We start from the raw sequence: 25519 nt of genomic DNA, 5'->3' as shown, positions 1-25519 counted from the left end.
TAAACCAAATAATAAGTAGATAGACATGCATCTTGTAGTCCAGCGCTTTTTGCTGTTACTGTTAGAACCTACATGTTTATGCATTTCTGCTGTGTGATGGCGATATAAAAATACAAAACGGTAACACAAAGTACAGATTGGAAGCAAATGTCAGTTGAAGCACTCATGCCTAGATGCCACTTGACTTGTTTCCCCAGTTGCATCAGCTTATTGCTAGTGAACCCTTATCTTCTCACTGTGCATTGCCAGCTAGGGGTTTATAAGTCACACCAATGGAAAACCCCTTAAGTGAAATTCACATTAAGCCACAAAGTATGTTTGTAGTTCCACTGACTAATAACTAGGGATGCACCGAATCCACTATTTGGGATTCGGCCGAATCCCCAAATCCTTGGTGAAAGAGTCGGCCGAATATCGAACCGAATCCTAATTTGCATATGTGAAAAAATTCTTCCTTTGTGATGTAAAGTCACGTGATTCCCCTACCCACCCCTAATTTACATATGCAAATTCAGATTCGTTCGGCCAGGCACAAGGATTCCTCTGCTGGAAAAGGCCGAATCCTGTACCATATCCTGGATTCGGTGCATCCCTACTAATAACTCCTCAGCTGCCAAGCACTGAGTTATGGAGCTTGCTATTTATTGAAACGGGCTACTGGAATATATAGCTAGGTTTGGCTGAGATTATTATTTTCATTATCAATTGGGCCCATTTCATATTTTTAATTAGTCAGCCATTACTATCCACCAATCGGTAGAAGGCTCATTGTCTGAATTAAGTATTTGCAGCTTTTTCTGTATATGGTATACTTTTAGGGGGTTATTTATTAAAGGACAAGGAAAGGATATCAAAGGGATACTGTCATGGGAAAACATGTTTTTCCAAAACGCATCAGTTAATAGTGCTGCTCCGGCAGAATTTTGCACTGAAATGTATTTTTCAAAAGAGCAAACATGTAAAAGTCAGTGGCCGATGTCCCATTAATGATTGGAAGATTTTCTGAGTTGTGCTGTGTTTCCAAAAAAATCATAGCTTTCGGGCGACTTTACGAAAAATCATATGATTCAGGCACAAAATCCGAAAAAAATCATAGGATTCAGATTTTTTTACGATTTTATTGTGACTTTTTCCGCACATGAAAAATTTTAGAAAATATATTGATAAATTGGGGGGCAAAGTCTGTGCGAATTTGGTCGGAATACTTTTCAAAAAATAGTGAGAACTTTTCAGATTTTGATTAACAACCCCCCTAGTGTTAATATAGAAATATGATTGTGTTTCAAGCACTTTGTTCTTCCTTCATTCTATAAATGCTCTGTTGAATAATATTCAGATATTCTTTTCAAGTTGTTTTCTTTATCTTTGTCAAAAGATTCAAACCACGAACGAGCTGGCAACAATCTGAAGTATTTTGAGAAAATGCAGGAGAAAGAGAAAGCAGAACTAAAGCAGAATGAGAGCACTCAGACAGAGACAGCCACAAGGCAACCAGGAGTCTATAGCAGGCCATTGGACTATTTGCCAGAGCGGGATGTCTATGAAGCCCTGTGCCGGGGAGAGGGTGTCAAAATGGTACGCCTAATTCAGCAACAGCAAAAATTCTCGTTTTTTGTTATCACTTCCTTTTAGTTGAGAGGGTTGGTTCTCTTGTGCAATTTCTCTCTGGTTTAAGGTTGCTGTATCCCATAAAACACATCTCAAGTTAGATTTTGCAGGAGAATAGTGATTAGACTAGAACTAGATGAAAGCTAATTATTGGGTGAATTTGTTAAATCAAACAATGGTTAAAGGAGATTTTGCAAAGGAATACAGTTTGTGTGTGCTGCAAACTTAGAAGTATAGTTTGTATTTTATCTATTAATTCGACTGACAAAATAGTGAAGATTGTTAAATAGTTTAAATATGACAGATGTGCTATTCTGTGCAGGGCACGATTCTGAGAGTCCTATTAGATTACAGACATATAACTTTTTCAGTAGTAATTATTATATATACATAGTATGGAATGTATTATCAATGCCTGGGACTTGGGGTTTTCCAAACTAAGCAACATCTATATATATATAATTAAATAATATATTTAATATATGAAACAATCCAATAGGATTCTTTTCCCCTAAAATCTATTTATGTAGCTTTGTTACTGTCAAGTACAAACTACTGGTCTACTATATCTGCATTAGGCAGTCAAGGGCTCTCCATCACAATAGACAACCCTTTAGAGATGTAAATTCTAAAAAACAGCTTTATTGTAAAAGCTCATTAGTATATTCCTTCCTGTATCAAGACAGTGGGGGTCATTTATATAGTTCGCGCAGCGCATATTCTTCGCAAATGGTTGTATAGCGCATGTTTTTTCCTGAACGCTAATATATTGCACTGCTCTGCCCGTCTTTCCGGTTTTTGCGAATTCGCAGTGTGAATAAATTTTCGCAAATGGTGCGCAAATGAGAAGGGAGTTTGCGTGAGCGCACCCAATGTGAGAGGTTGTTGTGCGCGAAAATAGCGTTGACAGCAACTTAAATTCGCAGTTTGCGAAACTGTTTTGCGAATATTTTATCCGCCACCAAAGTTGTGGCGTAATTGAGCCGCAAAGTGTGCGCATAAATATTCGCAATTTGCGAATTGTGTCATATTTAAAAAGCTCCTATAGACATTCGCATTGTGAAAAAAAAATTCGCAATTCTGTTTGCACACTCTTATTCAGCTTTATAAACATAACCATGCGCAAGGCAAATATATTCACTTTGCGAACCAATCTGCCCTGCGCGAAGTTTATAAATGACCCCCACTGTGTTATGTCCCTTTTATGCTAACTGCATTAAATGATGGGCCTATATGCAAGGACACTTTGTTATTAAATTGATTACCTTTGTCTGTTTTCTTATTGATTTATCTTTTATGCTGCTTTTACAGAATCCACGAAGGCAAAAGAGACTTTTCTGTAGATATCATAATGGAAACAGGAATCCATACCTAATCTTGGGTCCGATTAAAATGGAAGATGAGTGGGATAGTCCACGTATTGTCAGATATCTTGAAGTCTTATCTGATGAAGAAATAAAGAAGATAAAGGAACTGGCAAAACCAAGGGTATCCCACATTTATTATAGAAATTTCCTTTAGCACTGATTTGAGGTACCAAAATGGAATATTATTTTATTGCAGTCAGTCAAAAAAGTTTTACCCAAAATTCCTGATGGTCAGAGGTGCCCTTTAGGGCTACATGTATTTGCATAGAAATGGGTTTAATTTTTGTTTTGGGGAGGCATAAGAGATTTGCTCCACAGGAACCTTAATAACAACATAAACCTGATCTAGTTAGGTCAGCTTGATCAGTTCTTTACCAGTCAAAATATGGTTTGATTTTGATTGTTTGGATCTGTCCATTAGGATATATATATATATATATATGGGGTTATACGCACACCGTTTCTTTTATGAAAATTTTATTGGAAAAATTATTAAACATGCATCGCATCGACGTTTCGGTTCATGGTTTAGAACCTTTCTCAAGATGCATATGGAAAAGCATCTTGAGAAAGGTTCTAAACCATGAACCGAAACGTCGATGCGATGTATGTTTAATAATTTTTCCAAAATAAAATTTTCATAAAGAAACGGTGTGCATGTAACCCCTGGACTACTGGATTTCACAATCTATACACAGCACCTGGTGTTGAATCCTTAATGACGTGTGCGAATTTCAATGGTGGATATATATATATATATATATATATATATATATATATATAGTAGAAAAAGAAGAAAAAAGAGCTGACCCATATAGTTGCACCTTCCCATCAAAATCCAAACTCCAGTGAAGCCAAAAATTATTAAAACATAACCTTTAATAAATTCATTAAAACCAAGTCTAGAAAGCACAATTAAAAATATGGTTAGGTATAGGAGGCTGATTGACACGGCATCAGCGGGTTTTAAACGACATGTGCTGATCTCACATAGATCAATTACGGTTGCGGTTGGGAATCTGAGTGGTAAATTCTCAGCACACGAGCCAAGTATAATTCTAACACACACGGCCAAAAAATCATTTGCCAAAAATGTGTTGCCAAAAAGTGGACCAAACCACACCAACCCCTTCACCCACTTGGGGATCCCTCCCTTGTGGTATTAAATATTAGGGATTGGAAGCAAAAGCCCAGATAGTACAAACGCTGGGGCAATAGTTAGTGTTAAATAAACGGATCAAAGGTTTCACCACACCAAACCTCCCCTTCACCCACTTCAGAATCCCTCCCTTGTGGCATTAGGTAGGATAGTAGGCGCATTTTTAGTTTTGGTTAGGCAGGCGTCTGATAGGGACATAGAATGGCTCTATAGGGTAAAAACGGATCGGGAGGGGATCTCTGTGGGCGAAGGGGTTGGATAATGGAATGATCCGTGGTCTTGACACTTTGCTCATTACAACATACCCATAAGCAACGTAATACTTTAGTGGTCGGTATCTGGTTTCCAACTATCCTACCTAATGCCACAAGGGAGGGATTCTGAAGTGGGTGAAGGGGAGGTTTGGTGTGGTGAAACCTTTGATCCGTTTATTTAACACTAACTATTGCCCCAGCGTTTGTACTATCTGGGCTTTTGCTTCCAATCCCTAATATTTAATACCACAAGGGAGGGATCCCCAAGTGGGTGAAGGGGTTGGTGTGGTTTGGTCCACTTTTTGGCAACACATTTTTGGCAAATGATTTTTTGTCCGTGTGTGTTAGAATTATACTTGGCTCGTGTGCTGAGAATTTACCACTCAGATTCCCAACCGCAACCGTAATTGATCTATGTGAGATCAGCACATGTCGTTTAAAACCCGCTGATGCCGTGTCAATCAGCCTCCTATACCTAACCATATTTTTAATTGTGCTTTCTAGACTTGGTTTTAATGAATTTATTAAAGGTTATGTTTTAATAATTTTTGGCTTCACTGGAGTTTGGATTTTGATGGGAAGGTGCAACTATATGGGTCAGCTCTTTTTTCTTCTTTTTCTACTATATTCATTATTTGACCCTGCACACCATTTTCTGTGTTTGATGGACGGTGCTCCCCAACCACCAATGTTCTATATATATATATATATATATATATACACACACATATATGTATATTTTCAGACTGGTAGCTCAGTGATCCAGGAGCCGATTCTGAACTGTTACAATTTGCTACGTTTAGTTGATACATTTCTCAGCTGAATCTTTGGTATAAAGTGTTAGCAACTATTGTATCAATTCTAACAGCTGCGTTTAAAGGGGAACTCCACAAAAACATAACTTGAGCTTTTTGAAAAGTAAAGATAATTTCAAGCAACATTGCAATATACATCAATTAAAAAATATGCAGACTTTTCATGATTTTTAATGGTTTCTAACAGTTCCCTGAGCCTAGCCCCCTGCTCTCCTGCTGATCTGTCTGACTACTTTGCTGAGCTGGCTGACGACTGTTACTTTGTATCAACAGCCATCTGTCCTTAATCTGCATCCTCCAAACCCCACAATTCCCTGCACACATGATTTCAATAAGGAAGGTAACATCACAGTGCAATGCATTGTGTGTTATGTAGTTCCTTCATGTTGTCTGTAAGCTGTGGAGAAGTTTTCACAATTTGTAACATCAGTTTAGTCCCTCCTTCCCTGCCAGGATTTCGAATGATGCAGAAAGAGAAGAATTTTTAAACAGCTGGATTTCAGCATAGAAAATGGCATTTATTCATACTTTTTGAAGAAACGGGTAACTGTGATGAGTATATTAGGGGTTCTGTGTTATGTGGCCTCTTTATCAAATTTTGGTTTGGAAGCCGGAGTTCCCCTTTAATGAAACTCAGGGATTCTGCTCAGCAGGGACAAAGATAACAAATGTATTAACTAAATGTATCAATTTAAAACAGTTAAAGAGTCGGCAACCCCTCCCTCCAGAGCTACTTTAGAAGGTGAAAAACAAATTTACACTTCAATACAGGTATCGGACCTGTTATCCAGAATGCTCGGGACCTGGGGCTTTCCGGACAATGGGTCTTTCTGTAATTTGGATCTTCACACCTTAAGACTACCAGAAAATCATGTAAACATTAAATAAACCCAATAGGCTGGTTTTGCTTCCAATAAGGATTAATTATATCTTAGCTTGAATCAAGTACAAGCTACTGTTTTATTATTATAGAGAAAAAGGATATCATTTTAAAAAATTTGGATTATTTGATTATAATGGAGTCTATGGTAGGTGACCTTTCCGTAATTTGGAACTTTTTGGATAACAGGTTTCTGGAAAACACAAATAGAAAATAGAAAGTAATTGGAAAAAGTCTTTATTTCTAGTGAACTGTCTAAACCAATTCAATTGAAATTGTAACAATAGAGAAGTTGTCCATACAGTGTGTCACCCCTTTGTACAATCTAAAAAAGTCTACTGATCTTAAGAAAAAGCATTTTGAGACATGCCAGAGGAAAAATCATAGAAAGGCATGAAAAATCACAGGCTACTCTACTTAGGAATTCTGCAAAAATCATGGCAAAAGTGCAATATACAGGTCTGAAAGGGGTGAACTAGAATGCTAGGGTAAGAACAAAAAAAAACAAAAAGAAAATTAAAATTCTGAAATAATCAAGTTACTGCCCAGAACGTTACCCACTTAAGATTCTGTAGCATGTCAAGAGAGGTGTTGATGCAAGGTTTCCCCAAAATATCAGTATACTGAGACAGATTTGTAAAGAGAAACTCATCAGCTACAGGAGACATTTGTTGGAGGTTATTGCACCTTAAAAAGGTTAGTAAAGGAAAGTAAAAAAGGTTAGTAAGAAAGTTAGTAAATACAAGGGCTGACATACTTTTTTTTAGCCTGGACTGAAAACTATTTAGAAGGCAAACTTTAGTTGTTTGTGTGTGCTCTAAGCTCAAGTGTTATGTCTGCAATTGTGACTTGATCAAACCACAAATCTTTTAGTAATTACTGCAGATATCCAGATAATCTCAAAGGTTTTATAAACAACACATAGGTGTTATTACCTGGCCAGAGTATTAGTATTTCACCTCATTCTGTGATGCAATAGTGGTTGTCTGTATTTATGTAGTGAATGTAATGGCATTCCCTGGGATTTAAAATAAACAAAACACATGCACGGAACCTGATGTTTCTAAAACAGTATTTTCCCATCTGTTGCACTGCAGCCTCCAATGACTCCCAACATATGAACACAACCAATGTGTTTATGTGCTTGTGTTTGAGAATAATGTCATAAGTCGGCAACAGCTGGTGACATTGCTACTCATGCAGCTTGTAGGCAGGTTCTTCATCTAAGAAAAGAAAATCATTTTAAGAGGCTCAAAAGTAATTGGACAGATTAGAAAACGGAAAATAAAATGTCAATTTCTAATACTTGGTTGAAAACCCTTTGCCGGCAATGGCAGCCTGAAGTCATGGATATCACCAGATTCTGGGTTTTCTCCTTTTTAATGCTCTGCCAGGCCTTTACTGTAGCGGCTTTCAGTTGTTGTTTGTTTGTGGGACTTTCTGTCCGAAGTTTAGTCTTCAACAAGTGAAATGCAGCTCAATTGGGTTCAGATCAGGTGACTGACTTGGCCATTAAAGAATATTCCACTTCTTTGCTTTAATAAACTCCTGGGTTGCGTTGGCTGTATGTTTTGGGTCATTATGAAATGCCCCCAATCAATGTGACTGCATTTAGCTGGATTTGAGCAGACAGTGTCTCTGAACACTCAAAATTCATTCGGCTGATTCTGTCTTGTGTCACATGATGGATAAACACTAGTGTCCCAGTGCCACCGGCAGCCATGCACACCCAAGCCATCACACTGCCTCCCAAATGTTTTATAGATGATGTGCTATGCTTTGGATCATGAGCTGTTCCAAGCCTTCTCCATACTTTTTTCTTGCCATCATTCTGGTAGAGGTTGATCTTGGTTTCATCTGTCCAAAAAATGTTTTTCCAGAACTGTGCTGGCTTTTTTAGACGTTTTCTTTAGCAAAGTCCAATCTAGCCTTTCTATTCTTGATGCTTATGAGTGGCTTGTACCTTGCAGTGCACCCTCTGTATTTACTTTCATGCTGTCTTCTCTTTATGGTAGACTTGGATATGGATACACCTACCTCATGAAGAGTGTTGTTCACTTGTTTGGCTGTTGTGAAGGGATTTCTCTTCACCATGGAAATGATTCTGTGATCATCCACCACTGTTGTCTTCCGTGGATGTCCAGTTCTTTTTGCATTGCTGAGTTCACCACTGCTTGCTTTCTTTCTTTCTTTCTTTCTTTCTTTCTTTCTTTCTTTCTTTCTTTCTTTCGTTCTTTGGTTCTTTCTTTCTCAGGCTGTATCAAACTGTAGATTTTGCCACTCCTAATATTGTAGTATTTATTGGATGTTTTTTTTTCTGTTTTTGCAGCTTAAAATGGCATTTAAAGTATAAATAGTATAAGGCTAGAGATGCTGTATTTTGTATACCAAATATAAACATGAATTTACTGCACCACAAGCCTAATCAAACAAATAATTTATGCTTTCAAATTTGGCTACAGTAGGTCACCATCTAGTAACTTTGTTAAACATCTTTACAAGACTAAGACTGTGCACATGCTCAGTGTGGTCTGGGCTGCTTAGGGATCGTCATAAACAAAGCTGCTTGAGTTCTGCATGGCTGGGAAGTAAGGCGGGGGCTCCCCCTGCTGTACATAAGTATGATTGTTTCCCTGCTCAGCAGTTAGGGACCTTCTGACAATTCCTATCCACAGCAGTAAATGAAGGGAGAATTTCACTGCATACAGTCAGGTTTCTTTTAAAAACGGGACACATTTTTTAATTAAAGTATATTGGAGATAGGTTTTTTTTTCATTAAAGAAAGTAAAAATGGGATTTTGTTTTTTTGCCATAACATGCCATTTAAGGATTTCTTGTTTCACCTGCATGGAGAGCTCCTTTGACTGCATGTTGTCTGTTCACAGCAAAATCTTCCACATACAAGCACCCCCCCCCCACACACACACACACAAATCAACTCCAGGGCTTTTATCTGCTTCATTGATAATGACATAACAAAGGAAAATGAAATAGCCTTTGAGTCAATTGTCCAATTACTTTTGAAGCCCTGGTCCAATTACTTTTGAGCCCCTGAAATGAAGTGATTGTTTAAAAAAAAAAAAAGGCTTTAGTTCCTCACATTTTTATGCAATCCTTTTGTTCAACCCACTGAAATAAAGCTGAAAGTCATCTGCATCTGAGTTGTTTCATCTAAAATTCATTGTGGTAATGTACAGAACCAAAATTGTCCAAATATTTATGAACCTAACTGTAGGTGGGACCACAAAACTTAACAATGTAAAGTTAGGGACAACTTAAAATCGAAAATAAATACCAAAATACCAAAATGCATATTTTATAAGGTAGGAAAGATGTTTACCCACTGTTGCTTTGGAGGCTGTAAACATGCTTTTGCCAAAAAATGATCTGCTCCCTGTATACCTGCAGGGACAGCCTGTGCTTATAGGGTACCCTTTATTGCAGTCCTTGTGTTAGAACTTTAAGATAAAGTCTTTTCTGTATTTTATAGAGTTGGCAAAACAGAGCAGTTATTTAGCAATCCCACTGCACCATCAGAAACTAAGCGAGGATATGGAAAGAATTATTTTTAACATGGGGCCAGGGTAACTAAAGTGGATTTTACTCCTTTTCTGATCCAAGTTTATATTATGTTCAAACAAAAATGTCAGCATTTGCCAAATAACTTAGCATGTGTTTATTCACCATAACAACTGGGGAAAATAAGTCAAGTCATGTGGAGGGCTGAGAACAATAAATGAATGTTTGGCATGAACATTTTCACCCCTAAAGTATAAGTGCTAAGTAAAAATGGCTAAATATCGGAATTGAATGTGAAAAATCGGATTAAGAGAAGTGTGGATATGATTTCTGGTGGGGTGATCTATGGGTGCCTTTGTATACAAAACTACATGGGGTGCTGACTAGAGATTTGGCATCTTCTGTGTTATTCAGGATTTCAGTTGGATATTAGTGATATAACTATAAGAACATTTTCAGTATACATTTGTAGATACAAGTGTTAACTAAATTTAATTTTGTTTTGTATTTTATTTAAACAGTTAGCAAGAGCCACAGTGCGGGATCCTAAAACTGGCGTTCTAACAGTGGCCAGCTACAGAGTATCTAAAAGGTAGGATACAAATGATAATACTGTTGTTGAAATGTCTTGATATAAATGTGATATAGCATAGTATTTTCTTATTGCATAAGAGAGTAGCCAAGATAGTATTACGTTAATTTCAATCCCTCTTGCCTCTACCATAACACTTTTCACCATACTCGTACATCTGGTCATGCTAACTGACTAATTACTAAAATTACTAAATACTGTAACTAATGATATGGCACTTTGCCATTCCTTTTGTTTAAAAGTTTCTCTCAACTTATCCCATAACAACTGCATTTATCCCCTCCTGTTTTGCTTTTAAAACATACCTTTAGTATGAGCCACACCTTTAAGATGTGACATTTAAACGACATGTAAAGGCAAAAAAATTAAATCCCATTTTTACTTTCTTTAATGAAAAAGAAACCTATCTCCAATATACTTTACTTAAGAAATGTGTAGCATTTTTATAAGAAACCAGACGGTATGCAGTGAAATTCTCCCTTCACTTACTGCTGTGGATAGGAATTGTCAGATGGTCCCTATCTGCTGAGCAGGGAAACAATCATACTTATGAACAGCAGGGGGAGCCCCCGCCTTACTTCCCAGCCATGCAGAACTCAAGCAGCTTTGTTTATGACGATCCCTAAGCAGCCCAGACCACACTGAGCATGTGCACAGTCTTAGTCTTGCAAAGATTTTTAACAAAGTTACAAGATGGTGACCCCCGTGTAGCCAACTTTGAAAGCATAAATTATTTGTTTGATTAGGCTTGTGGTGCAGTTCATATGTAAGTTATATTTAGTATACAAAATACAGCATTTCTAGCGTTATTCTATTTTAGACTTTACATGCCCTTTAATACAAGGCCATGAAATTACATGGTGCATGCTATATAAAATATTTTATATGCGTAGGGGCAGATTTATTAAGGGTCGAATAGGAAATTCAAATTTTCTAAAAAAATTTTTTGTTCAAAACTCTTAAAGGAGAAAGAGAGGTACCGAAGCAGTTTATTGTTAATAGATTAGCCACAATAGTGTAAGCTATAACACTAGTAATTCTGCGGAATGCTTTACGATACCCGAGTAAACGGCTCTAGACACTCTATCTGTTTGTTTAGGATAGCAGCTGCCATATTTACTTGGTGTGACATCACTTCCTGCCTTAGTTTCCCTGCTCACTCATAGCTCTGGGCTCAGATTACAGCAGAGAGGGGAGGAGGGAGGGGGAGAGGAAAAGAGCAAACTGAGCATGCTCAAGCCCTGCCCTGGAGGTTTAAGATGAAAACAGGAAGTCTGATACAGAAGCCCATGTGTACACAATATAAGGAAAGAAATCCTGGTTTCTTTTGACAGAGGGCTCAGAGCAGCATTACTTTGAGGGTTTACTGGTGTATTTATATAGACCTTTCTGATAAAGCTTACTTAGTTGTAGCCTTTCCTTCTCCTTTAAATTCAAATTGTAAATTATCCAAACTCGATTTGAGTTTTAATTTCGAATTTCGAGATTTATCATACTCTGAACACGAATTCGACAATTCACCACCTAAAACCTGCCAAGTTCATGTATAAGTCAATGGGAGAGGTCCAGGCATCAGTTTGGACCTTCCTGAAATTAGAGAAAAACCTCGAATCGAGTTTAGTTTTCGAGTTGGTAAAATGAGTTCAAGTTTTAGATATTCGATTTTTTTTAATAAAATAATCGAATATTCGTATTTGTACTAAAATCAAATTCACGTGAATTCGAAATTCGACCCTTGATAAATGTGCCCCTTAGTGTGTAAAAATATGGATTTTTCATATGGTGTATAATGTGGCCATGCATATCAATGGGCAGATTGCACTGATCCAGCTAATTGTAGCTTTAATTAAGAATTCAGGTCCATGTACTGGAGTGGGTCATGTGCAATCCAAGTTTTCCCTTTCTGACTGATAGCTTTAGCCACAGAAAATATTTGTCATTGAGATAGCTGTCACTGATAAAATGCTTCAATTTCCCATACTTTTCCCTTCCAACCCAAAATGAAAGGGGTAAGTACATTTTTGCACATCTTCTCTAATTTTCTGAAGGCTGTATGCCAAAAAAAGTATCTTTTCCTGTACCAGTGGTGGATCTTTTGTGCACTCCCCAAATTTAGTTGGGTACACTGAAGTGAACATTGAACTGAAGCTATCTACAATAAAATACAACAACCTAGAGAAAGCTCAGAGGAGTGTTTTATTCACAGTATTGTAGCTATATGGAAAATAAAGACATATATGTTGCTTCTTTAACTAGCGCATGGCTAGAAGAAGAGGATGATCCAGTAATAGGACGTGTGAATTCTCGCATGCAGGCAATAACAGGGCTAACAAAAGACACAGCAGAATTACTGCAGGTGAGTGAAATATATATTTCTTTAGAAACTCATTATAATACAGTTTTGCAGCTCAGAGGTAATGTCCAACTACAGGATCAAAATGTATATTACTGGGCTTAGTTGAGGAATTCATAACATTTCTGCTAAACTAAAGGATAAAGGATAAACATAAATTGCAACAGTTCATTCCAATCAATGATTAGCTTTGATGAAATGAAAGGCAACTTATATTTTATTGGATCTTAACAAAAGCAAAAGTAACAAAAAGAAAGGAAAAAAAATAAACAAAAGCATACAAGCATAATACTCATATTACTAGTACTCATGAGCAATGACAATTCTTCATCTGAATCAGAGGGAGGTTGGATACCACGGGAAAGATTTCCAGCAACAATTGAAGTTAATATTTATTATTAACCCGGTGGCATATCTTCTAATACTGAATTCTCTTTTGTCAGGTTGCCAATTACGGTATGGGAGGGCAATATGAGCCACATTTTGATTTTTCAAGGGTAAGTAATAGCTGTGTTTTAATGTCCAATTAGAGACCATGGGGTAGATTCACTAACGGGCGGATTTTCGACAGCTCGCACCAGTTCGCCAGGCGCAAATGCGCTACGACTACGCCAATTCAACAACATGCAGAGTTTTGTACTGGGCCCCGAACGTTGGCACTTTTCACTAGCATTACTTCGGCAGTGTGAGCATTTCTTAGCGAAAAGTCGCCTGCTGATAGAGTGCGAACGAACGATATCGACGGTCTCTTTCACTAGGGAATTGGAGCCTGTTCGTGAATAGCCGATGTTCCTGCGAATGGTAACGCTGGTGAATTGTCGCTAGCGTTAGCCACTTCGTCCTTTAGTGAATCTACCCCCCTAGAGAAAATGTTCTGCTACTTCAAAACATATTAAGGAATAGTATCTATTATCCAGAGAGCTTCAAAATAAGGCATATGAATGAATAATAATCCATAGATTCCACTTTAAATAAAAAGGTCTTCATTTCTCACTAATAAGAGAACATTGTTCTTGATGATGACTGAGCTAACTCCTAATAGGTTAATATCTCAGTGTTTCTAGTACAGGTATGGGACCTGTTATCCAGAATGCTTTTGACCTGGGGTTTTCTGGATAATGGATATTTCTGTAATTTGGATCTACTAGAAAATCATGTAAACATTAAATAAACCCAATAAGGATTAATTATATCTTAGTTGGGATCAAGTACAAGCTACTGTTTTATTATTACTGAGAAAAAGGAAATCAATTTAAAAAATTCAGATTATTTGGATAAAATGGAGTCTATGGGAGACAGCCTTTCCATAATTCGGAGCTTTCTGGATAAAGGGGTTTCCGGATAATGGATCCCATACATGTAGTTTTAAGGCATTGTGTTCCACATGACAGAAAGGCCACTTATCCGGAAAACAAATCCCATGCTCTGTAGATTCATTGGGTCTACTTTAAAAAAAACTGCTTGCCAACACAAACAATGTCTGATATATACACCCGTTTAAACATTGCTCACATTTTATGGAAACACAAATGTTGGATATAGAAATATCAGTAGCTTCCCAAATAACATGGGTTTATAGGCCATAAAATAATGACTTTATGTCCCTGTGAAGTTTAATTTAAGAAACGTGTAACAGCTGTAATAGCAACAGAGCATTAATGCTTCAGCTGCTACAGAGTACCACCTGATTCCTCCTGCATTTTAATGCTTGTAGCCTTACAGAGCATTTGTTTTTTTATATGGGGTCAGTGACCCCCATTTGAAAGTTGGAAAGAGTCATCAAAAAAATTATTAAAAAACTATAAACAAATAAGTAATGAGGAACAACTGAAAGGTTGCTTAGACTTGTCCATTCTTTAACATTCTAAAAGTGAACTTAAAAGTGAACCACCCCTTTAAAACATGCTACAGTTTTTTTTTAAACGTGTTATATAATAAGGCAACCAATCAAATGCTGGACAGCTAAACAGGGCTTAAAAAAGTCTAGAAACCACTGAACGAGTTTTTTTTAAGGGGCCGATTCACTAAGGGAAGAAAATCAAGGGTTAATTAACCCTCGATATTCGACTAGGAATTAAAATCCTTCGACTTCGAATATCGAAGTCGAAGGATTTAGGGCAGATAGTTCGATCGACGATCGAAGGATAATTCCTTCAATCGAACGATCGAAGGATAATTCCTTCGATCGAATGATCGAAGGATAATTCCTTCGATCGAACGATAAAATCCTTCGATTCGAACGATTCGAAGGATTTTAATTCAACGATCGAAGGAATGTCCTTCGATCAAAAAAAGTTAACCAAGCCTATGGGGACCTTCCCCATAGGCTAACATTGACTTCCGTAGCTTTTAGATGGCGAACTAGGGGGTCGAAGTTTTTTTTAAAGAGACAGTACTTCGACTATCGAATGGTCGAATAGTCGAACGATTTTTACTACGAATCCTTCGATTCGAAGTCAAAGGTCAAAGTAGCCAATTCGATGGTCGAAGTAGCCCAAAAAAAACTTCGAAATCCAAAGTTTTTTACCTTCGAATCCTTCACTCGAAGTTAGTGAATCGGCCCCTAAATGTTGTAATCTTACAAATTTTATTTGTGTTCCCTTTACACAATCAGTTGTATTGTATAAGGAACAAGAATAAATCATGGCTCCTTTTTTTTTTTTTTTTTACTTTTGATCAGTGTGGGTTAAAGTTATTATCTGTTACAGCGTCCCTTTGACTCCAATCTCAAAACGGATGGAAATAGACTTGCAACATATCTTAACTATGTAAGTACCTATCCCTTTAGGGCTTCATTCTCACATTTAATTTTATAGAAAGAGGAACCTGATGTTTTCAAGCGTTTAGGCACTGGAAATCGTGTGGCCACTTATTTAAACTATGTAAGTATGCAGTGATCTCCACCAGCAGGTTGTGAGTTTAAAATGAACTGGTATGTCGGCGGAGGCCCATTATTAGGGAACACGTACTAATGAAAGCCACCATGAAAATAAAGCCGTTCCAACACTTTGGTGGAATTTAAAATGGATGGGAAACTAAATGAATTCAATACTAAAAAAGAAAATGGAATGTACAGAAAACACATCCCTTACAAATTAACAAAATGGTGGGGATCAGATCTCTGCACATTGTTGGCGGCTAATGAGCAGATCGGAGAGATTTCATTGAAAAACTGAAGAGTATTCATTGTACTCTACACTGTACATGATACTTTATCTTGTACATCTCTTTTTCACCCATTTTTATGCATTGCTCTCAAGGTTTGTAGGAGACCTGCAGCCCTAACATAATACACCATACAAACTTTTCCTCATACTTTATTTTCCCTCTCCAGGGGAATGTTTGAACTGCTATTAACTTTGTCATAGAACTGCAGTGTTATAGGTCTTATAAATAAGCCCGTCACAGAGGTACATGGAACAGAGAAAATATTCATTTGTTTCCTTTTAAATCAGTCTTAAAGGAGACGTAAATAGTAAAATTAAGTAAGCTCTATCAGAAAGGTCTATATAAATACACCAGTAAACCCTCAAAGTAATGTTGCTCCGAGTCCTCTGTCAAAAGAAACACAGCATTTCTTTCCCTTTATTGTGTACATATGGGCTTCTGTATCAGACTTCCTGCCTTCAGCTTAAACCTCCAGGCACGGGCTTGGGCATGCTCAGTTTGCTCCTCACTCCCCCTCCCTTCTCTGCTGTAATCTGAGCCCAGAGCTATAAGTGAGCAGGGAGAGACTCAGGCAGGAAGTGATGTCACACCAAGCTAATATGGCAGCTGCTATTCTAAAGAGACAGAGTCTAGAGCTGTTTACTCAGTTATGGTAAAGCATTCTGCAGAATAAATATGGTGTTATAGCTTGCACTATTGTGGCTAATCTATTGGCAATAAACTGCTTCGGCAGCTTTCCTTCTCCTTTAAGTAAAGTGCATGTTGCTCAAATACATGGCCTTTAAGATAACCCCTTAAAGGAGAAGGAAAGGCTATAACTAAGTAAGCTTTATCAGAAAGTTCTATATAAATATACCAGTAAACCTTCTAAGTAATGCTGCTCTGAGTCCTCTGTAAAAAGAAACACTGCATTTCTTTCCTTCTATTGTGTACACATGGGCTTCTGTATCAGACTTCCTGTTTTCAGCATAAAAATCCAGGGCAGGGCTTGAGCATGCTCAGTTTGCTCCTCTCCCCCTCCCTCCTCCCCTCTCTGCTCTAATCTGAGCCCAGAGCTATGACTGAGCAGGGAAACTTAGGCAGGAAGTGATGTCATACCAAGTGAATATGGCAGCTGCTATCCTAAACAAACAGATTGTGTCTAGAGCTGTTTTCTCAAGTATGGTAAAGCATTCCGCAGAATAACTAGTGTTATAGCTTACACTACTTTAGCTAATCTATTAACAATAAACTGCTTCGGTACCTTTCCTTCTCCTTTAATTATATTACATTGTTTTCAGAAACTGGTGCTAGTCATTTTAGACAGTGAAGGCATAGCCATCATTTACAAGAGTGCCTTTCCTGAGATAATTATGACAGTTAGTTGTATATGTAGAGTGCAGCCATATGGAACTCTGACCCAATAGGATGATTGTGTTTGAACTGAAGAAGAAGAATTTGGTGCCAAAAACAAAAAAGGTCATTATTCTCCCCTGCTGTATTGTATGTTTCTTACTTATTTTTAAAGCTGTTTTTTGTGTTGATAATTATGACTTTTCTTAGATGAGTGATGTGGAGGCTGGAGGAGCAACAGTATTTCCTGACTTTGGGGCAGCGATTTGGCCCAAAAAGGTGAAGCTTTAGATTTTCAAATATACATTTTGTTTTTAGATTTTATATAAAAAATTCAATTTTTAGTTGTTTAAAGGACAAGGAAAATCATTTTTGCTGAAGGCTGCCATGCATTAGGCTCTCCCTCAGTGAATAGAATTACTAGGTTTGTTGCCAGGGCCAATGCTCCTGTTGCAGAAAGACTCCACCGACTTGGGAAGTTTGAATTGCAGCATCTTGGTTACCCAGTTCCCAGCCAGACTTACACTAAGGGGGTTATTTATCAAAATCTGAAATTATCTCACTATTTTCTGAAATATACTCCATCCAAAACCGCACTGGTTATTTCCCCTTATTTATCAATACATTTTCCTGAAAAAATCCAGTGCAGGCAAAAAATTGGGCAAATTGATCAAAATTAGAATCGTACAAAATTTTGGGATTTTCTGCCTGAAAACTCAGATTTTATTGGTATTTTTGCCCATAACCCACAAAATCTTCAGATTCTTGCACAAAACCAAGCACAGATTAGGATATCTTCGGGACTTCACCCATTGACTTATATACAACCTCGGCAGGTCTGAGATGCTTGATTTTCGGATTCTGACTTTTTCCATCCTCGGGGTATAATAAATTCCGAAAAATGTGATTTTATAGTCAAAAATACTCAAATATTTTGCGTGTTTGGCATTTGGACTTTAATAAATAACCCCCTAAGACTTAGCTGCACATGCGTAATATCGCAAAGTCCAGCAATTTTACCCTACTGCGCATGTGCAAATAAAACTGCAATTCAAACTAAACCAAGCCTAGCAATTCTGTTCACTGGTGGAGGTGAGGCTAACATTTTTGCTCCCTGCCCCCAGTGAATACGGCTTTCCTTATCCTTTAAGACTATGGCCTATGGGGTGAAGCTGAAGGGCTTCTCATGGGGGGGGGTATATTTATCAAAAAGTTAGAGATCGCCACAGTTCACAAGAGTGAAATTCCGCCACTCTCCATTTATTTCTATGGGATTTTGAAAGGCGTATTTATCAAAGAATGAACTTTCACTTTCACCCATTGATAAATACTCTTTTAAAATCCCATAGAAATTAATAGAGAGTGGCGGAATTTCACTCTAGAGGACTGTGGCGATCTCTAACTTCCCTTTTTGATAAATATACCCCCATGGTACTTTGCATTGCAATCAGTAAACCCTAACCCACTCACATTCCCTGTGTTTTAACAGTCAATTGTAAATAGCTGTAAATCAAACTGCCCCCTGCAGCATAACCATTAGAATTGTCTCTAGTTTGTATTTGTGCATGTTTCTCAAACCCCCTTTCTTTCAGTATCACGGTTATTATCCGTTTCCTCTTACTGTTGGCACTGTTTTTGCAGGGCACTGCTGTATTCTGGTATAACCTCTTCAGAAGCGGTGAAGGAGATTATAGAACACGACACGCAGCTTGTCCTGTGTTAGTAGGTTGTAAATGGGGTAAGTAAACACGTATTTAAGATGATCCCAGTTGTGTGATAAACCTCATGTAGGCCCCCACACTAGTAGTTGACACACAGTTTGTAATCCTTATATTACTGTATACCTTGATGCTCTGGCTAAATTGTAAATGTTTCTATGACAAACTTTTGCTCAGATACAGTATTAAAGGGATTCTGTCATGATTTTTATAATGTAGTTTTTATTTCTAAATTACACTGTTTACACTGCAAATAAATCACTCTGCACTTTAGGATGGAACTGCTTTCTGGCAGGCTGTTGTTTCTCCTAATCAATGTAACTGAATGTGTCTCAGTGGGACCTGGATTTTTCTGAGTGCTGTTCTTAGATCTACCAGGCAGCTGCTATCTTGTGTTAGGGAGCTGCTATTTGGTTACCTTCCCATTGTTCTGTTGTTCGGCTGCTGGGGGAAAAGAGAGGGGGATCACTCAAACTTGTAATACAGCAGTAAAGAGTGACTGAAGTTTACCAGAGCACAAGTCACATGACTGCGGGCAGCTGGGAAACTGACAATATGTCTAGCCCCATGTCAGATTTCAAAATTAAATATAAACAAATCTGTTTGCTCTTTTGAGAAACGGATTTCAATGCAGAAGTCTACTGGAGCAGCACTAATAACCGATGCATTTTCAAAAAAAACATTTTTTTTCCCATGACAGTATCCCTTTAAGTAATCATGCACATTTCTCTGTGTTTTGTCAACAGTTTCCAATAAGTGGTTCCATGAAAGAGGACAAGAATTCCTGAGGCCTTGTGGATTGACAGAGGTCGACTGATGTCCAAATTTTGAAAAAAAAAATCCCTTTTTATTATACTGGTGCTAGTTGGATACTGAGGACTTAAAAGGGTTGTTCACCTTTGAGATAACTTTTAGTATGATGTAGAGCATGATATTCTGAGACAATTTGCAATTGGGTTTTTATTTTTTTTATTATTTGTGGTTTTTGAGTTATTTAGCTTTTTATTCAGCAGCTTTAAGCAACCTGGTAGCTAGGGTCCAAATTCCCCTGGCAGCCATGCATTGATTTGAATGAGGGACAGGAATAATATGAATAGGAGAGGGTCTGATTAGACGAAGAGTAATAAAAAGTAACAATAACAATACATTTGTAGCCTTACAGAGTATTTGCTCTTTAGATGGGGTCAGCAACGCCCATTTGAAAATTGCAAAGAAGAAAAAGGCAAATAATTAAAACACTATAAAAAATAAATAATGCAAACCAATTGAAAAAGTTGCTTAGAATTGGCCATTCTATAACATACTAAGGGGCAAATTTACTTAATTAACCCTCGATATTCGACTGTCGAAGTTAAATCGTTCGACTTCGAATATCGAAGTCGATCGAACGAAAAATAGTTCGAATGAACGATTAAATCCTTCGAATCTAATTTTAATCCATCGATCTAACGATTTTTCTTCGACCTAAAAAAGATAGCTAAGCCTATGGGGACCTTCCCCATAGGCTAACATTGACTTCGGTAGCTTTTAGGTGGTGAACTAGGGGGGTCAAAGTTTTTTCTTAAAGAGACAGTACTTCGATTAGCGAATGGTCGAATAGTCGAACGATTTTTAGTTCGAATCGTTCGATTCAAAGTCGAAGGTCGAAGTAGCCCATTCGATGGTCGAAGTAGCCAAAAAAAACATTCGAATTTCGAAGTTTTTTTTATTCATTCCTTCACTCGAGCTAAGTAAATGGGCCCCAAAAAGTTACCTTAAAGGTGAACCACCCCTTTAATGTTAGCTTTACAGATGCAGGATCAGTTGGTACTACTAAGCTACTGTAGCAAGATGAGCCATTGAAATCATTATAGGGCATGCGGCTGTTATTCCCATTCCTGGTAGGGTTTGACCGTGGCAGCAACATATGAGATTTTTGTAAAGGAACAAAGGCTAACGGGGAGACAGCTGGGTCTGACTGCCACATCTTCTTCCTTAATATTTCACTTACTGTATGTTTGCTATTGCAGCTGTGGAACTGTTAACTATTTCAACTTCAGGTGCATAATCTTGGCTGGAGATTCCATCAGTTTACTGGATTCAAACTTTCAGGAACTCTTTATGTTTCCAGATACGCTGTGCAGTAAAACATAGAGAGGGTCTTCTGCACAGAAAAAAAATGATTACTCACCACATTAGGGTGGCCTAATGAGCCCTCAGCATAGGGAGCGGACAACCGAAAAGATAAATCTGGAGCAGGCACTCAAAAGAAGGCAGTCTTCCACCGAATAGTCAAAACAAAGGCTCTATGATTTAGGGGCCGATTCACTAACTTCGAGTGAAGGATTCGAAGTTAAAAAACTTCGAATTTCGAAGTTTTTTTTGGGCTACTTCGACCATCGAATGGGCTACTTCGACCTTCGACTACGACTACGAATCGAAGGATTCGAAGTAAAAATCGTACGACTATGTGACCATTCGATAGTCGAAGTACTGTCTCTTTAAAAAAAACTTCGACCCCCTAGTTCGCCATCTAAAAGCTACCGAAGTCAATGTTAGCCTATGGGGAAGGTCCCCATAGGCTTGGCTAACTTTTTTTGATCGAAGGATATTCCTTCGATCGTTGGATTTAAATTGGATTGGATTTAATCGTTCGATCGAAGGAATTATCCTTCGATCGTCCGATCGAACTATCTGCGCTAAATCCTTCGACTTCGATATTCGAAGTCGAAGGATTTTAATTCCTAGTCGAATATCGAGGGTTAATTAACCCTCGATATTCGACCCTTAGTTAATCGGCCCCTAAGTGTTGAAGACACGAAACGCGTAAGGCGTAGGACACAATAGATTCTCACTTTGTTCCAGATTTATCTTTTAGGTTTCCCGATAGCCTGTACAGACTGCATGAAATGATGCAAGGGTATACTGTACCACTGCCCAGTTATGGATTTTATTGAACTCTCTGCATGTTGTATTTCATTTGGAGCCACTGCCAAAGCAAAATCAAATTCAAACCAGAGTTTCTAAAGCAGTTTTATTTCCAGGCAAAAAAAAAAAAAAAAAAGACGTTAACACGTCGGCAGCACCCAGGGTCCTAGCTTAAAACTGCTTGTTTTGGGTGGAGCGAATGCTCCCAATGGCATCAGACAGGCCTTGCCTCCAGGCCCATGTATTTTGCTGTAACTTTTTACACTGGGAGATTTATGGAGAAAGTTATAAGGATTTAGTAAATAGGAAAGAGAATAACAACAGGGCCAAGACAAAGCAACAGCTGCAAACATTGGAACAAAACTTTGGGGTTTTTTTTATATTTCCATCGGATAAAGTGGAAAATTCAACACTGTATAACTCTGAATCAGTTATTCTATTACACAATAAAGCGTGATACAATCGCCAGCCAAGATTATGTGCTACAGAAAGCCAAAATACGGTGATTTTGTCCATTTTTAAGGCCATGGTACCCATCTAGCACCATCATTCCTTTAGTGCACATTTCTGCTGTTTAATATTTCTGATATCCTGACAATTCATATCCGGATAGAAAGGGGTGCCAAAAAAACTTTGCCAAAAGCCAGAAATATTTTCCAGTAGAAACAAAATTAATATCACTCCGTATTTAAAGGAGAACCGAGGTTCTTGCAGTCCCAGAGATGTTTCCTGGCTAAATGAGATTGTAGGTCCCAGTCGCAGCATTTAAAGGTCTAGTTTTCTGACCTAATAAATTCCAATTTTCACTTTTGCAAATAAGAGGTGCTGCAGCGGTATTTTTTCCTGTATGTCCATGTCACCCCTACCAAGGGTTTCCGGAACTGCTTTGCACCCACGTCACAAGTTTTTACAAGGTGGTTGAAGCACACACTATTTTTAATAAGTCTGACATATCAGCTTTTCTCAAATACAAGAACAATCTGCTGCAGAACCTTGTATTTATGCATTTTTAATGTATATGAAAGTAAAAATTGCCAGTTTTACAGAGGTAAAACTGGCAACGGCTGTGTGTGTGTGTAAAGTGTGCAGATCAAGCCTGCTTCATTCGTTCATTTCATGTTTCCTAAGGCATCACTTTTGGTTCAGAACGGATTATGCTCTCTTCCGAAATGTAATAGAATTTATGATGGCCTGTACCTCCGTTGCTTTAGATGCATTTCACGTTGCTTCAAAATATAGTACTGTAGCCCTTTGTATAAAGTATTTTCTTTTGATTTGGCTTCTGAGTTCAGCCCTTGGGTTTTGCTTCCAGTTGACAAGCACTTGCACAATGTGTTTTGTCAGACTGCAAGTCCCTAGTTATCATGAGCATATTTAAAGGAGAACTATAGCTTAAAGGAGAAGGAAAGCTAAGGAGGCATTTTATTGCCAATAGATTAGCTGCAATAGCGCAAGCTAGACTGCTATATTTATTCTGTAGAATGTTTTACCATACCTGAGTAAAAAGCTCTAGAAACTCTCTGTTTGTTTAGGATAGGAGCTGCAGTATTAATGTGGTGTGACATCACTTCCTGCCCGAGTCTTTCCCTGCTCTGGACTCAGATTACAGTAGAGAAGGGTGGGGGGTGGGGAAAGCAGCAAACTGAGCATGCTCTTGCCCAGGGCAATGAGGTTTAAGCTGAAGGCAGGAAGTCTGATACAGAAGCCCATGTGTACACAATAGAAGGGAAGATATGCTGTGTTTCTTTTGACAGGGGACTCAGAGCAGCACTACTTTGGGGGTTTACTGGTATATTTAGATGGACCTTTCTGATAAGGCTTACTTAGTTTTTACCTTTCCTTCTCCTTTAACTTAAGAAGTAGCTAGAAATATTGTCCCTTATGTTTTGGGCTCCTTTACTAGCCCAAGGCAACCACAGCCCTTTAGCAGTAAAGATCTGAGCCTCCAAATATGCCCCAGTAGCTCCCCATCTTCTTCTCTACTGATTCACTGCACATGCTCTGTGCTGCTGTCACTTACTGAGCTTAGGGACCCACTCACAATATACAGTACACATAGAATAGAAATGTCACAATATAAGGCTGATTAGTAATTAATACAGGTAATTACTACATGGCAGCTCAGAAACCAGTGCAATTAACATCAGAATTTAATAATCAGCCCTGTAGCATCAGCTTATATTACAGACCAACCTCATTTTCTGCTGGATAATTAGTGACAACCCCTAAGCTTCGCTTCTCAACAGCTGCTCAGAGCCCACTGAGCATGTGAGTGTCACAGACACTTTCCAAGATGGTGACCCCCTGTGTCAAGTTTGAAGTCCTGGATCATTGCTGCTATGGAGAAGCTGACACTTTCGGCTGGTGCAATAAGTTCAGTATATAAAATATGGCATTTGTAACCATAGTCATTTTTAGGGTTTGTTCTACTTTAATCCAAACGTGCGCATAATGGGAGCCAGTGACCTTGCAGCCTGGAAGATAGCTTAGTGCAGCAATTGCTTTGTCTTCATAGAGCTGCTGTACATGAGAATCGGGTCAGGATACTAACAGTTTAAGCCTAAATTGTCTGAAGGCTTGTGCTCTATATGCTGCAGAGGTTTTCCAACTTTTTAATAGGAGGATCTGCCCTTTCCGAGTGATACATTATTTTAACTTTATTGCAAATGGAAAGTTCTTTCTCTTGTGGTTGTTTTCAGTGCAGTACCATGTTGGAAAAAAATTACCATAGACTAAAAAAAAAAAATGAATGCTAATGTTGGTGATTTCGGAAGTTTATAAATCAACTAATGTTTGCAATTAAGTATCTTTTGAGCAAAGCATCTCCCATAAGGACCTTTGTTTTGCATGGAGTAAGACTCCATCCATTACATTTGAAATCTCTTAGCTCTATTGTAGCATAACTTATACAAATTGGGAAGCCAATGATGATAAGAAGAATTTCACTGGCACACAGGATTTGCGGTAGCAGGGCAAGCCCTTGCAATTTTATTATGCAGTTGTGCAACGTTTCGGGAACACGCCCCTTTGTCACGCATGGGGAGTGTCCCCGAAACATTGCACAACTGCATAATAAAATTGCAAGGGCTTGCCCTGCTACCGCAACTCCTGTGTGCCAGTGAAATTCTTCTTACCCGTATTGTGAGGTGGCCGATTCCTCTATCGCTGGGCACCAAGATAAGAATCTTTGGGTTTGTGTGGTGTGCGGCTTCTCCAAAGCTCCCCAAGCCAATGATGATAACATTGAAAGTTGGTTTCTACAAGAAAGATATGAATTTTCATTTGAGACTTGGGACACCAATCCTGTTTACTTGGTGAAGCACAAACTTTGGGCTTTGGAAGTGACCGTATTGGTCTGTGCAGAGTAGATCAGGTCTGAGACTCGGCCGGCTGAACCAAAGACCATTTCAGAACAGGGGCATTCCTCCCAAATTCAGTAAATTACTTACTCAAAGACTTCAGCTTCATTCATTGTTACATGATACAGACCTTTGTGCCCAACTTTCATATGATGCCTGAGAGCCTGGGCAGGTATTGCTGCTAGGGGAAAGTCCTCTACATTGCCATTTTCATCCCTCTCCTCCAGAGTGCTGGTAGATTCAGTATCTGAAAAATGTCTAGGAACTATATTTATTTTTCTACTAAACAATTCCCTTACTTATAAACAGTCAGGATTGTGTTTGTAAGACCCCTCCCCTATTTTTGGTGCAAACAGATTTTCTATTTTTCTGTAAAATTTACTGGGTTTTTTTCCAAAAGTTGTTCTTGTTATGTGTGAAAAAATAAACTTGTATTTTCACATTTGTTTCCCTAATTTTGCGCTAAGTGTGAAGTAAATATGCTGTAA

The 25519-nt window shown here is 38.2% G+C and overlaps 1 protein-coding gene across 2 annotated transcripts in view; it reads left to right on the top strand.

Annotated features, from left to right (window-relative positions):
• LOC108713277 (prolyl 4-hydroxylase subunit alpha-2) overlaps positions 1-19761 on the top strand; it is a 47703-nt gene extending 27942 nt beyond the window's left edge. The window contains exons 7-15 of one of the 2 annotated variants that reach the window (XM_018256195.2): positions 1376-1575; positions 2920-3096; positions 10124-10194; positions 12451-12550; positions 12991-13044; positions 15364-15429; positions 17258-17326; positions 18689-18785; positions 19512-19761. In XM_018256195.2, the coding sequence (XP_018111684.1) occupies positions 1376-1575; positions 2920-3096; positions 10124-10194; positions 12451-12550; positions 12991-13044; positions 15364-15429; positions 17258-17326; positions 18689-18785; positions 19512-19582 (905 nt within the window). In that variant the 3' untranslated portion in view covers positions 19583-19761. Of the gene's footprint in view, positions 1-1375; positions 1576-2919; positions 3097-10123; positions 10195-12450; positions 12551-12990; positions 13045-15255; positions 15316-15363; positions 15430-17257; positions 17327-18688; positions 18786-19511 lie in introns of both variants that reach the window. The other variant, XM_018256196.2, reaches the window with a different exon arrangement.
• The last annotated feature ends 5758 nt before the right edge of the window (positions 19762-25519 follow it).

Source organism: Xenopus laevis, chromosome 3S (assembly GCF_017654675.1).
Source record: "Xenopus laevis strain J_2021 chromosome 3S, Xenopus_laevis_v10.1, whole genome shotgun sequence".
In the NCBI taxonomy this organism is placed as follows: domain Eukaryota; kingdom Metazoa; phylum Chordata; class Amphibia; order Anura; family Pipidae; genus Xenopus; species Xenopus laevis.
The sequence above is the reverse complement of the archived record's forward strand: the minus strand, read 5'-3'. Positions and strand labels throughout refer to the sequence as shown.